At 44.4% G+C, this 14,716-nt stretch overlaps 1 protein-coding gene across 1 annotated transcript in view; it reads left to right on the top strand.

Annotated features, from left to right (window-relative positions):
• LOC308227697 (voltage-dependent N-type calcium channel subunit alpha-1B-like) overlaps positions 1–14,716 on the top strand; it is a gene marked incomplete at both ends in the record, with an annotated part of 292,188 nt that overhangs the window by 189,796 nt on the left and 87,676 nt on the right. The window contains 2 exons of the mRNA XM_080630487.1: positions 4,545–4,612; positions 9,944–10,050. Coding sequence (XP_080486613.1) covers positions 4,545–4,612; positions 9,944–10,050 — 175 coding nt within the window. The remainder of the gene's footprint in view (positions 1–4,544; positions 4,613–9,943; positions 10,051–14,716) is intronic.

The following is a 14,716-nucleotide window of genomic DNA, read 5'->3' as shown; positions in this document are numbered from 1 at the left end:
AGCTCCATCTAAACCTGCCCTGGTGCAGCTTGAGGCCGGTTCCTCTTGTACCATCCCTTGTTCCTTGGGAGCAGAGCCCAGCCCCTCCTGGCTCCATCCTCCTCTCAGGCACTTGTAGGGAGCGATCAGGTCCCCCCTGAGCCTTCTCTTCTCCAGACTGAACCCCCCAGGTCCCTCAGCCGTTCCCCATCACACTGTGCTCCAGGCCCTGCACCAGCTCCAGTGCCCTTCTCTGGCCCCGCTCCAGCACCTCAATGTCTCTCTTGTAGTGAGGGGCCCAGAACTGAACACCAGCTGCTTTCACAGAGGGTTTGAACAGGCTTTTCTGCGTCCCATGCAGATCATTTTGCCTTTAGGCACCATGGGCAGGAGGAGAGAACTGAGGCTGGGGTGTGTGGTGGAGGATGAGGGGTTAAATCTTTTCATGGTCTGTTTATGCTCATGCTGATATTTCAAACAGTGTTTCAGTGAGGTCAGTGCTACCCCTGCTTTTCACTAGTGACAGTTTTGATGCTGAGAGCAAGCAGCAGGCAGTCATTTATCTCTGAGGGAAAGCTGAACCGTGTGACTCGCCAGGGACTTAAGTTGTCATTAACTGTCAAAACATAACCAGGAGCATCTGAAAATCAAGTTTAGTTTGCCAGAAAAGAGCAGTCCTGCATTTTTGCAGGAAGGGAAATACTCATTAATGTCAATGGTGCCGCAGTGCTGCAGCCTTGTTAAGGACAGGCGGGGGTACAGGGAGAGGTACAGGTCTGAGCCTCGGGATCACCTTCCCAAGGAGCGTCCCACAGCCCAGTGGACAGCATAGAGAGGTCAGTCCAAGCTGCTTAATTATAGATCAATGTGAAGTGTTTTTTGTGCTCTAACTTGGGGCTTCACAAAGATCTTCCCGTTCTGCCTTTACAGAACTTCCTCCAAGAAGCTTTAATAATGTCCTTTTTTAATGCAACTTTTCATTTCTCACCTGTGAATTTGCCACCAGCCCTCCCCACACAGCATCCGCTGCAGCTGAATTCATTAGGTGGGACTTTTAGGTTTTATTCTCTTATATCACTACCGTTTAAATCAGTTTAAGCCCTTCTGGATGCTGATCGGCAAAAGGCACTTTGGCTCCTCTGTATGGAAGAGTTTTGTTTTCAGTTTTTGAGCATTGGTGAGTCCGTTTTTAAGGGTTTAGGCAAACTGCATCAAATCTTGCTGGATAATTGGCATTGGTGATGTTGGTTTTGCTTGCAAAACCTGCTCTTTTAAACACCAGGCACTCCTTTCCTTTCTCAGAACTGCTCAGGGCATTATGATTGCTCTTCATGCAGAATAAAGGTGTGTGGATGCCAGCTTCCCCTGTTTCGCAGTTGTTTCTTGGAATCCATTTACACTTTCAAGGGACTAATGCAAGGAAAAGATGCAGAAACTTTGTTTTTCTAAGTCAAAAGACTCTCACGTTATGTTTCCAGTGTCAGAGAGTCTGTGTGGAGCCAGACCTCTCTGTCTGAAGTGGTTTAATGGAAGTAGTATGATGAGAGTAACAGCAGGATTTGGCTGATTTTCTAGGAAATGACACTGTGCTTGTATTTACTGTTCCACTTAATTGATAAATGGATGCATCTGTTGAGGAAAGAAACCCAAACTACAAAAACCTACCAAGGAGCCTGAAATGGAAAGCAACAAATGCCTTTCTCATGCTGTCCTTGCCCTTAGCTGCCATGCAGGAGAGCTCTACAGGGCTCAGCTGGGCAGCGAGGTCCATGGGTCTACCCAGGTTATTCAGCCTGGATCAGAGGCTGGAGTTTGGGGGATGTTTGGGAATCCCCAGGCTCTGCAGGAAGGACCAAGGGGCCTTTTAGGGGGCAAAACCACCCAAGTCTGTTAGGAGATGGATCAAACCAGCCTGATTTGTTAAAAAAAAGTAATGAATTCTATTTCCAGTGGTCAATTATGTTACAGGAGACATTTTCAGCATGTGTGTGCAGGCAGGGTAGGAAAACAGTTCCGTTACTGAGACATTTATTCCCAGAGCAGGAGACTTGGAAGCATTTCCAACTTCTTGGAAGCATCCCAGAGGGAAAAACCCGAACAGTGCTGCCATGGGCAGCGATACCTCAGCCTCCTGCCTGCACCCCAAGCCCACAAGTGACAGGTTCCTCTTCCCAACTCCTGGTTAAAAGGAAATGGGGAAGCGGGTACCTCTGCAAATGAAATTTGATGGAGCTCTGATTTCAGTGCAGGAGGAAAGTGATAATTTCAGCATCATCTTTCCCTTTTTCTTGTCCTTTGTCTGCTGGGTTCACTGGGATTGAGGTCTTTCCACCCTGCTGTCCTGCTGGAATGGATGAAGGAGCAATTGATGGGCATCACATTTTAAACCTCTGTCCCAGAGGATTTGTCTTCACACAATAAAAACCTCCTTCCCGTTTTATATGACATGGAAAACACATGATGGATGTCCTGGCCTTTTCCTGGAGAAACTGTGTCACATTCACTGCACGGTTTGGCAGTCAGGATGCAGATGCATCCTAAGAGATTAAACACAACTCCTGCTTTCCAGCTTCACAAGCAGGGGCTCCAGTTTTGATAGGCATTCAGGCTCTGGAGACACTCATCTCAATGGGAACTGCAGACTTATCTAGTTCGGAAGTCTTGGATGAATTATGTTTGATAAAAGCTCTTGAGAGGGAAACAAGGAGGCTTTGTGCTGGCTGTTTGGGCCAGCTTTGGTCCCTGGCTGTCCTGGGAAGTCTCCTGATACCATGCCAATGCAGGGCAATGGCTCTGCAGCCAGCTTGCTGCTGTGAAGGCTGCTGGAGCATGGGGATTAGCTGCAGCATGGAGGTGGAACATGGAGCTGGGCAGGCTCCTCTTCAGCAGAGGTAACTGCAGCCAGCGAATCAGCCTTGCCCTTCTGCTTGTTGAGAAACCTCAGGTGCCTCCTCCAGGCATCCTTCTGAGAGATGGAAAGCAGAGGGGCACCGAGGCCAAGCTTTCCCAGTATCGCACTGCAGCTTTGACAGAAGCCTGAGAGCTCACCCCCCCTCATTGCCTGGCTCCCCCCTGCACACCAGCCTCATCCCACTGTCCTGCCTTCCCTGCAGCCTTGCTTTGGGCATTGCTTCCAACTCACATCCAAAACAGGGGGCACTTTAAACCAGTAGGAAATAACTGGGTTAGTTGTGTAAAACTGCTGCAGTCCTTTAGCTCAGTTTACAGGAACCTGCATCTGGTCCCTGACTGGGATTTGGCTCTGGTGAGGACAGCGCAATACGAACACTGCAGCGGCGCATCGCTCTTGAAGCCTTTGGGGAAATCCTCGTGAGATCAACCTCATTCCCATGTACGTTCATATTTAGAGGAGCAATCATAGTGTTACATAGCTACGGAGTGACTCTCCTGTCACCAGGTAATGTGCAAGAGCAAGATCATAGAATCCCAGTCCAATTCGGGTTGGAACGGACCTTAAGGCTTATCGAGTTCCAGCCCCCTGCCATGGGCAGGGACACCTTCCATGAGAGCAGCTTGCTCAAAGCCTGCATTTTCTTCTTGGAAAGCGGTTTAGACTTGGTTTTGCTTTGCTTGCTCCCCTTTCACATGCAGAGGTATCTGATTCACAATTGTTTTGGTGCTGGTTTGCAGACACATTGCTGGAATAAGAACAAAATATATGAAGAGACAAGTAACAGCTGAAATCATTAGATGGAAAAATCAAAGTAAAATATGAATAAATAGTGTAAGCAAATGTTATATCTTAGTAATATAATGCAGTATTCTGCAGAGAGACCCAAGCTAGAGTAGCACCGTGGTTCTTTAGCTGGGCTACATGCAATTTGGTCTGGGCTAACGGCCTGTTTCTCAGCAGAACTCATTAACCTGGGCTGGGTGTCCTTCTAACAGGCTGTTCTGTAGCTGTGCTCTGTGGGTTGCTGCAGCACTGAGGATAGAGGATGTCCGTGGAGGCCCGATTGTCATATCGACTTCAGTGTGATAAGTCATGATGGGTCCTCTCACCAGTATGAAATGCAGCAGTGATGTGAGCTTAACTTTATCATGGTACCCTACGCCTTTAAATGGCTGTATGTATATGTTATGCAAATGTTGGCTTTAAAATGACTGATTTCCAGGAGCTCGACTGGTTGCTCTTTGAAATAAGAGGGGAAAACTGAAGGTGAAATCCTGTGTGTGTGTGTCTCTATGGGCAGGACCAGAGGTGTGGATTTTCTGGAATGAAAATAAGGGTCCCTTCTGTCTTCCAGGACCACTACATGGTCTCATGCCAGTGGCACCTCTAGTGTTGTGAAGCCCCTGTGTGTATCCTCATCAGGGATATGTGGTGGGAAAAAGACAAATGGGTGTCCAGCACCCACTGTCCTGCAGAGCTGGCTCCCTGGAGAAGAAGGTGGGTTAGAGATGAAGACAAAGCAGTGGTGTGAGGGGCCAATGTGTAATATACTGATGACTGTAAGTGGGAAAAGAAGGGTAGTGGCAGCAGCAGGGGAACAGTTTACTGTATCTGCTGTGTGAAGGTGTTTTCCTTAGCTGCTCCCCAAAAGATACGCTCCTGAACGTGTTCTTGGCTATTGCTGTGGACAACCTGGCAAATGCCCAAGAGCTGACCAAGGTACGTATGAGCTTTCTATTTCTTCAAACTCAGACCGCAGTTGCTGATCTAAAGCCCACATTGCCAACCCTTCCACGCACCCTGAGATGTCCTCTAGAGCCTGTTCATGTAGTGTCTCTGTTTACCAGTTTGTGTTGCAGAGGAGGACCTGGAGGTTTATTCTTGTTCTGGTTTGTTCCATTTCAGGCTTGTTTCATTGAACTATTTCGTGTTTTTCAGCTTTGTTTAATCACAGAGTGGGGAGTGGGCATTGCTCACCTCGCTGCTTCATGGAGGTGCATAGGCATTGGTAGCATTCGCTGTTTTCAAGAGCAGAGGTGAAGCAATTAAAGGGTTTTGGCTGACCTGAAGCTTAGACATGGGGAAATGCAGGTGTTGTGTTGCTGCTTTGGTTGTCTCACACTGATGCTTCATACCGTGCTGAGTTTTGGGATGAATCAAAGCATTAACATTCTCTAATCAACTCTGGAACACAACTTGCAGCGGCTCTTGTGAATACTTACTGAAGAGGGTATAATTTTCCTGCCTCTCACCAGGCGCAGGAGAAATCTGAGGCACCAGCAGAAAGCCAGGTACTGGCAAGAGATGGAAATGACACCGATGTAACTTTAAGTGCAGGTTTATATTGGGGCATTCCCTATGGAGAAAACCTTCTAGCCTCAGTATGGAGCAGGAAGGATTGCAAGTGCTGCAGTTTGTATTATTACACACTTTTGGTTTCTCTTTGTGGCACACTCAGCTGTATTTACGAGGCAGCATTAAATTTTGTGTGCACGTTTCTAGCTTGTTCTCACTGAGTGCATAAAATCCTGCACGCTCCATTGCTATGCTGCTGCCATCATAGAATCACAGACCGGTTTGGGTTGGAAGGAGTCTTAAAGATCATCTAGTTCCATCCCTCTGCCATAAGTCAGTGGCAAAAGTAGCACCATATCCACCTTGGCAGTTGTATTTTACAAGCTTGAGCTTATATACTCCATAAGAGGACCACTAACCGTGTGCTTATGCAGCAGCAGGCAAGGATGTTTCCTCTTTTAGAGCTGTAGGAAAGTGCGGTAGTTCATGGATTTGCAATGCGACTCCACAGTTCAGGGACACGGAGAGTTTTAGGGGTTTCCTACCCCACTCCAGCTGTTGAGACCAAAGCAGCCAACCCCTCTCTGTTAAAATCCATGTTTCTGCAGCTGAGAGACAAAACAGGGCTTCAGCTCTCCCTTCGGGCTGTGGCTTCAGCTTCCAGCTTTAGCTGAGCCTTGTTTCCTGACAGCTGATACCCAGCACAGACCATACAAGAAGGCTGGTGGTTCTCAGGTGTATGGTAAATATTCCTGTGTCTCTGAGACCGTGTTCTGCATCCCTCCTCTTTCATTATGCATCTCAGGGCTGTGTTTAATCGCTCTCTGTTTTCTCTGGGAGGTTTTTCGCTTGCTCCTCAGCTCTTCCTGTTCTTTCTAAAGCCCCCAGAAACCTCCAGCCTGGAGGCAGCGTCCTCCCAGCCTGTTCTGGAGATCTCAGGGCATCCCTTACATGTGCTGAGAGAGAGAACCGGGCCCTGCGCAGGTCTTCGATAATGAAGCTCATCCTACTTCTTTCTTAATCCTTTAAGTGCTTTCTTGTGAATATTTCAGGAGCTGACTGGAACAGTTAGGAACCTGCCTTTGTTGCTGTTTATAAAGTATAATTAAATATTGATGGATTCCGCAGCATTGCCAAATCATAAGGCTTCTTGAACAAACTTTCGGTTTTTTGGCTTTAATTTGATTTCTGATCCCCCCAAATCGCTAGGGCTTTCTAAAGACAAGGGAAAAGATGAAAGAAATTCAATTGGATGGCATACCTGGAGAGGGAGGTATTTATTGCGAAGTAAATATGATCCTGCAAACCCAAAAGTGGCCCGGAGATATAATTAAGTTACTCAGGAGCCAGTTGATCTCAGGAGACTTTCTTGACATTTATGTTGTAAAACTAATCGAGATCAGTGCCATGTATCGTGTGGGGAAAACCATAAGCAGTTTGCGACTGCCTCTGTTTTAGAAAGACAGAAAGGTTTCCTGCTAACCGACAGGACTGAAACATTCCAACAAACTGTTCCAGTTCTGCATGCTAATTTGGACTTCTTTTATCATGGCATTTGAACATTTCTCAGTAGCCTTAGCTGGGCCTTGTGAACTGTAACAGAAGTTATCAGAGTTGTAACTGCATTTAACTTAAGCTTCATCATCCAAAGTACTTGTGAGGTTTGGAACAGACACTGGAATGACTCATTTTGGGGAAAAAAAGAATCACCTTCTTTGCTTTCAATATCTAAAGAATCTGCTCTCCAGCCTCCTCCTCTCCCTCCCCAGATCTCTCTCCTGCTCTTTCTGTACTGGCTCTCCCTTAGCACTGACTTAATTTAGTCTGCCAACTTAATTTCTAGTGATCTCTCAGAACTGTCCTGAATCTGTCTGGGCTGCCTATATATGGAGATATATAAATATATATATGCCTACATATATAAGCCTATATATATAGTTTTTATGTTATATATATGTAGTTGTGTATATATGTGTATATATAGTTATTATGTATACATATATAGTTATATATATAGGCCTGTATATATAGGTATATACAGGCCTATATATATGCCTATACATATAGGCTTATATATATATATACACATCTCCATATGTAGGCAGCCCAGATAGATTCAGGACAGTTCTGAGAGATCACTAGAAATTAAGTGATATATAGGTATTTATAGGCATATATATATGCCTATATGTATAAGCGATATATGCTAGTATATATATATGCCTATGTACCCTGTAGTTATTTCCATATATTGGCAGGTTTTTCTTCCTGTTCACTTACTCATAGTAGAATCAAAAATGCACCCCAGAGTTTGCTTTGAAAATCCTCTTTCTGCTGACATTCCCACATCATCTCCAGTGACACACAGCAGTTCTTCATCCTCCTTACGCTGGCGTGTGAAGTCACCGCAAGTGACCCTTTGTTTTCCCCAATATCCTAAAGTACTAAGTGTGTTTTCTGATCTCTGTGCGCTGCCGGCAATCCCTGGGGAAGCAATATAAACCCATGCAATGGGGGGTGGGAATGATGTGTGAATTTTACATAGAAATACATTATGAAGTTGAGAAATCCCCAGAAATAATGGACTGAAGTGAGCAGCAAACCCAGGAGCCTTAAGATGTGAAGAGCTCTCCTCCCCAGTGCAGAGGTGTCTTTCATTGGGTGAACTTGATAACAAATGGTCAGTATTAACTATGCGCATCATTATGGGTAGCACTGAAGGTGGGTTTTACCATGTAATAAACTGTGATTGAAATGGAGATTTAGAGCTCTAGAAAACAGAAAGCAAACATCAAAGAGAGATGTCCTTATAGGTAGGGTCTTTGTATGCACTTGCCCCTGTATGATGATGGTGACAGTTGGCTGTTGCTGGGATGGATGGATGGATATTGCCATCACAGCTCAGAGCTGGCTTCAGTGATACCCCATCACAGCCGTGTGTGTTTTAAGCAGAGCAAGATGAGCTTGTGCCCCAGTGAGACCTGACAGTGTAAGTACTAAGCAAAAAGTTAATTAACTTTTGTAGTGATTTGCAATCTCTGGATGAAAGGAGCTACAGAAATGTTATTAAGCAGTCATCTGCTAAAGAGTGGGCTTGTTCTGAGTTAGGGATGGCTGCATTTGTAATGACAGCAGATATTTTCTGCTTCTACTTCAAGATATGGAATCCAGCAGAATTATTGGTGAACCAGGATGAATGGAGTAGAAGCTACAGATTCTAAAGAGATGGATAAAACTGCACCTGGTGCTTTAGGTTCAGGGAAAGAAAAATCAAAAGCCTTTGAATGTATGTGATTTTAACACTGCTAGAGGGTCCTCAAGAGATGAAACAACTCCAACATACCTGTGGAATGAAAAGAAAATCAGAAAAGCCTTCTTATTGCAGGTCTTCTTCCTCAAAAGCTTGATGTTCTGCAGATACCCTTTGTACCGGCTTTGGCTGGGGTAGAGTTAATTTTCTTTACAGAAGCTGGTGTGGGGTGTTGTTTTGGATTTGTGCTGCAGTGTTGATCACACAGGAATGTTTCGGTTACTGCTGAGCAGTGCTTACACAGAATCAAGACCTTTCCTGCTCCTTACATGGGGTAGAATTGTTTATACATATGGTATTCAGGATAGATAAATCTGGATGGTTTCTTGTTTCAGAGCTAGATGTCTTGCTGTCTGCTCTCATTATTTTAAGCATAACTTTTTCACAACATTACCACTGAGGAGCAGAGATAGATCTATGGCATTTCATAAAACTCGACAGTGGAGCCTGTGACTGCTCTCGTTGTGACATGTGGTTATCCCCTGAGTACGTGTGATGCTGCTATTGCCATCAGAGGATCTGTATTTATCCTGCCGTGATTTTACTGACTGCATTGCCTTGAAAGTGTAAGGGAAGTTTAGCCTAGACCACCACTGAGGATGAACCAGGTTGGTTTTTTTCCTTTTTGCCCTCATCTCACTGCTTGAGACCCTGTATTCTGACTTTGAACAGTGTTTCTCTTGCCATTACAACGAGTAGGAGGAAATAAATCACAGTTACACTCTGAGGGAACTTGCAGTGCCAACAGAGGTTAAAAATCCACATGATCTAGGGTGTATGCAGAAAACATGACTACAACCATCTTTCTGATGGTTACGGTGCTTGAGTCTACAGACTATGCTTGAATATGGCTCCTCCTTTCTGTTGTCACCCTGTAAATCTTCAGTGATTCAACTGAAATAAGTGGAAATATTGGAGTAAAGCTGGTGTGACCAGGACCAGTCAAGTCTGCTGTTTATTACACTTACTGTCAGAAAAGTCACGCTGGGAAGAAGTCATGAAGGATTTAGGAGTCTGTCTCATGCATTTCAATAGGACTTAGGCTTAAGAGTGATGGGGACTGAGGCTATAGAGTGATGGGGCTCACTTCACCCCAGAAATGTCACACTTGTGGTCAGGTCTCTCCCTGCTCTGCTACAGTCTCCTTCCCCAGTGTTAAGAGGAGACCCAAGAGAGGTAAACTTTGCAAGGAAGGTGTAATCTTGGTAAAAATGCACTGAGCACTTGAGCAAACCTTGCATTTCTCATCTCAACCCACTGTTGCTGACACCAAGTCCCTACCCAGGGGTCCCTGCAAGAAGTTATGGAATTATGACTTATATTAACGGTTTTCCACTGTTCTCACAGCATAGTGGTGATGTTCACATATGACTTGTGCCTTGGAGAGCTCCGGTCACTGTCCTTGCATGATGCACACTCTGATTTCTCTTGGTTTTCTGCACCAGGATGAGGAGGAGATGGAGGAAGCCACCAATCAAAAGCTCGCCCTGCAAAAGGCCAAGGAGGTGGCAGAAGTCAGCCCCATGTCTGCAGCCAACATCTCCATAGCTGCGTAAGCATGACTTTGATACTTGGGAACTTTATTGTTTGGTTTCTATTTTTCAGTGTCAGTGTGTGTCTGTTCAACATGAGCATCGTGTCCCATGAGCCCTTTTCTATCTGTTACTGACAGGGCTTTATGTGGACTGAATACTTCAGAACTGACCATTTAACCGTGTATTTAATTCAGTATTTAAGTTTGATTTTCTTTCTAATGCCTCATCTTTTTCCGTGCTATAAATAACTTGGTTTTCAGATGATTTTTTTGAAGCTGTCCTAGGATAGATTTCACCAGGTGAAGTGTTAACAAATCCATTCACTTTGGGTTTGCAATTACAAGAGGTACGTTGCACATAATAACTATTTTTCAGTGATTTCTGCTTTGAAAATTTAAGCGTTAAGGCATCCTCCTAAATATCAGACTGAAAAATACGCTTGAGTGCTCTTTTGAAAGACAGCTGGGTTGAATAAAATCACTTATGTGAACAGTAAGTAGTTTGTAGCGAGCAACATCAATTTGCGTTTTCAGATTCAGGCTTTTCTGCATGGAAGTGGACATGAGCATGGACTCTGTGATACCAGAGTCCTTAAAAAAAATTGACTTGGGGATCACTTTTTCATATATATGGATCTAAACTGATGTGAAAAAAACTCTATGTTGGTGGAAATACTTGGCCCAGACGTTTCTGAGGTCAGTGCAAAGTTCTGCCCATGTGGGATTATGGGCTGGAGTCTGATATGTGTCTACCTTGCATGGATTTACCAAGAGCTATGTTATTCTTAAGGGTCATTTAATTCTTCTGGAATTTTAGCATCAGGACAATAAACATCAAAAACATCAGGTCGTGCCTCAGATTTTACTGAAAGCTGCTGAAGTTTTCCAGATCCCTTTTGCAGGGGAGACCTCCAAAGGCTGGGGAAGCTCAAGCATAGAAGAAGACATTTCCTGTTCAATTCTGTTGCAAAGCATGTGAAATGCAGCAACATCCCTGTTTGTTTCATCAGGGTAAATCTCTTGAGACCCTTGTTACTGGGCATTTAATTCGCTTTGTCAAAGACAATAGGCCAAATGAAGCCAGTTCATTGTACGTGAAGGAAAAGAATATTATTCATTTGGCTATTTTATTCCTCTTACCATTTTATTTTGCCATTACTGCTTTAATCAGCTTCTATTTATTCTGTGTCTCTTTGTTGGGTTTAAATATGATCTTTTTCTTACAATGATTTCCTGTCTAGTCTTGAAAAGAAGTCAAATGAGGATATTTGCTCTTGTTCTTTGATGAATTTCCTGGTAATGTTATTTTAAAATGCAAGATGATGATGCTTATTTTCTTCCTGTATTAATCAAAAGCATGTGAAGATTTCTTATAAAGCAGAAAATGAAGCTAAGATTTTACACCACGTTGTTAGCTTTAAAATAACCTTATTCCATGATTTTTCACCAGACTTTCACCTGCTTTTCAATACCCCAGGGCTAGGTTTGTGACCACAATTGAAAGTGAGTACAAAATTGTGGATTTCTGCTTATTTTGCCTCAAACTGTATCTGCCCAGACCCCTTCTTTCCACACCTGTACAGGCAGGTAATTAGGCTTTACAAATGAGCACATCTGAAAGTGCAGACGGTGGCTTTCATATCTACTAATCATGACAGCATCATGCATGCTCTATGGGAACCATCATCTAACAGCCACTGTGTGACTTCTCCTTTTCTCTGCCTCAGTGCCGATGAGGTGCTTCCAAGTCTACTCCCAAAGCTTGCAGGGCTTTAGTCTGGAAAACAAAGGTGTTAAGGTCAATCTGTTGATGACCAAATGGATGATGACATAGAGGAGAGGGCAAGAGAGAAGTCAGGTGTTTTGTGAGGCAGAAATAGGTGTATGGATGGATTGCTGGCTCATGATCCGAAAGATATTTAACGAATGCATGCCAAAGCAATTTGCTTAATACGTTAATGCATTCACAGCGAACTCCAAAGGGTCTTAGCAACTACAGCCTTCAGGCTTGCAGAACCTATTCCTTAGATCCAGAATAGTAGGGCTGATGATGGGACCCATGGTTGACAGCCTAATGTACCCTGTTACTTCATTTCTTACGCTCTTCAGCTGCACAGTGGTCCTGAAGATGGAGTAAATGCCGTGTTGATGGCAAGACTTGTTAGATCAAATCTCTGGTGCAATTCAGAGCTGGACATGCCAAGAATGAATCCAAGTGCTTGGCACACTTGGGAACAGGATTTTTGGTGTATGGAAATACCGTCACAAAAAGCAAACATATGTAGAACTTGGGTACCCCACAGTGGGTGGTGAGCAGGGGCTAGGAAATCTGGGACTGAGCTACCAAAGACCTGCTGCAAAGATGGGTCTACTCTTCCAGTTCATATTTTTATTTTCTCCTAAGGAATCATTTTTTAGTTTTACAACTTGATTTTATTTTCATAACATAAGAAAATGAATTTCTGTAACAACAGGCAACAACAGCATGGATTGATGTTCTGAAAACATCAATATTTTCTCTACCTGCATCAATCAAAACAGGTCTCTCGGATGTTAGCAGAGGGCACCATGACTTGCATTTCCTTAGTCATGATGTTCATGTTCCTGGTGTGCTTGTCCTCCTCCCATAGAGGTGATAAAGCCGTCCTGGGGCTGAGTCTGGTGGAAAGTCGTATCGGTCGTTCTGCCTTCTCACCAATGACGTGCTGTGCTTGCTGTTTTGCTTCTTTCCCTTGTCAGTCCTATATCAAGGACTTGAGGGTCTGTATCTTCCCCTCAGCCTTATTCCAGGCTGTTCCATGCTCTGTAGTGTTGTATCTGCTCTTCTACCTCTGGCGTTTTTCCTGTGCACCTACATTTTGCACCCATGGTTTGTATGCTCCTGTGCCTGCAGTTTATCTCCACCAGTTCTTCTGCTCTCCTTTGCCATTCAAGCCTCTCTTCATAACTGACCTCCAGGAAATGTTCAAGTTATTGCATTAGTTGCAAAATGTCATTTCCTAGGCATAAGAAACTGGTTGCTTATTTAGCATGTCAGCCTGCTTGGCGGGTCTGAAGAGGAACCTTCACCTGCAATAGGCTGCTGCGTGAGCCAGAAATTGTCTTGTGGTTGATAGATGGTGAAGCTCTATGGTGTCATGGGGATCTGTTTTAATAATATACTCATTATTACAGTGGCATTGAGATATCATCTATCTTGCAACTGAGTCCAAGTGCTTTATTACAATGTTCTACCTGCACTTGGTTTGTAGCTCTCACTTCATCAATCTCCCAGGATTTCTCTGGTTTGTCTTCTGCTTCACCAAAGGGACTCAACATGAACAAATTTGTCTGAGTGGAGTTTGGTTTTTTGCCTGATGAACTCTATCCTTGGGCCTTTTTGTTTTGTGGTTTTTCAGGATTAAAACCTAGGCTGGGACGTTGTTTCTGTCCTTGTTGTAGTGTTTGGTTTAAACCAGAGTAGCTGTTTAATGTGTGTTCTTGCATTTTAATTTGAACCCATTGTTTCATTCTTATTTTTGTGATTTGTTTTGTTTTCTGTTTAGCATTTTCCCTGCTTTGTTGTTTCTGGAGGTGAGTTTCTGGGTTCGTTCAGTTTGCCCAGTATTGTCTTCAAGACCCTCTGTTCCGTACAGCATTTAAACCTCCTCAGCCTCCTGAACTCGGCAACTGCAGATGGACGGGTCCTTAGAGCAAGCCATTGGTGCAGCTTCCTTGGTGGCCAGAATGGAGGAGGAGGGAAAAGGGGGCCAATTACACAGGCAGTGGATGTGCAAACCACTTTGTAATGCCAATGAAAAGGCGCTGGTGAAAGGGAGAGCCATTGGGCTCATTTTCATGGTCACACAAAGACCCCAGTATAAGCACGGTCTTTCTGTACTTGCCTAACCCAAAGCCTGAACTCCCCATGTTCGGGTTTCCCATCCACCTTTTCTATTCCAGCCAGAGATGCACCAATGGCAGGTACAAAAGGGGCTGCAATAAACACACCCAGCCCAGCACAGGCCTGCAGGCCAGCTGGAGAGGACACGGGCTGCAACTCACGTGGCATCCAGAGCCCATGTATTTTCCAGTGGCCTCTTCAGATTTTCTTGGGAAAAGCCTTAAAACAACGATCACAGTAGCTAGCAACTGCTAAACTTGTAGGAACCATTTGTAGGTCATTTTCCTGAAGTCATGCTGAGTGAAACTGGTTTGTTTCTTATGGGTTTGTTTTTAATTCCATGTGGTAATGGGTTACAGTCATAGCCAGACCCAGGGGAAATATTTAAGTATGGGTGTAGGGTGTGAGTCCTGGTTGGGAGGAGAACTTCCCAGATGTAGTGGAAGAAGCTTTGTTGACAGTGGCAGAGACAGTTTGCGCACTGAGGGCACTAGATTTAAATGCATTCCCTAGGATTGCCCACTACTGTTTTCCAAAGTTACCCATGCTTCCCAGGAAGACCTTCCAGCCTCTAAAGACCTTTTCCTCTCTCCAGGCTCTGACTGGTTTCTGCTGGATCCTCACGTGGTTATTCAAAGCAGTTTACGTTTCAGTTGCACACCCACAGGTAGATACTGCCTGTTAATGTGAGCAAGTGGACTACTTACCAGCAAAGTGCCAAGAGCAACTAAGGTGGCACATCGTTTCATAGTGACCTCTCAGAGTTGTCTGTCCCTTTTGTACAGGTCTGGGGATAAAGGT

Source organism: Psittacula echo (assembly GCF_963264785.1).
Source record: "Psittacula echo genome assembly, chromosome: 16".
In the NCBI taxonomy this organism is placed as follows: domain Eukaryota; kingdom Metazoa; phylum Chordata; class Aves; order Psittaciformes; family Psittacidae; genus Psittacula; species Psittacula echo.
This window is presented reverse-complemented; position numbering and strand designations above follow the sequence as displayed.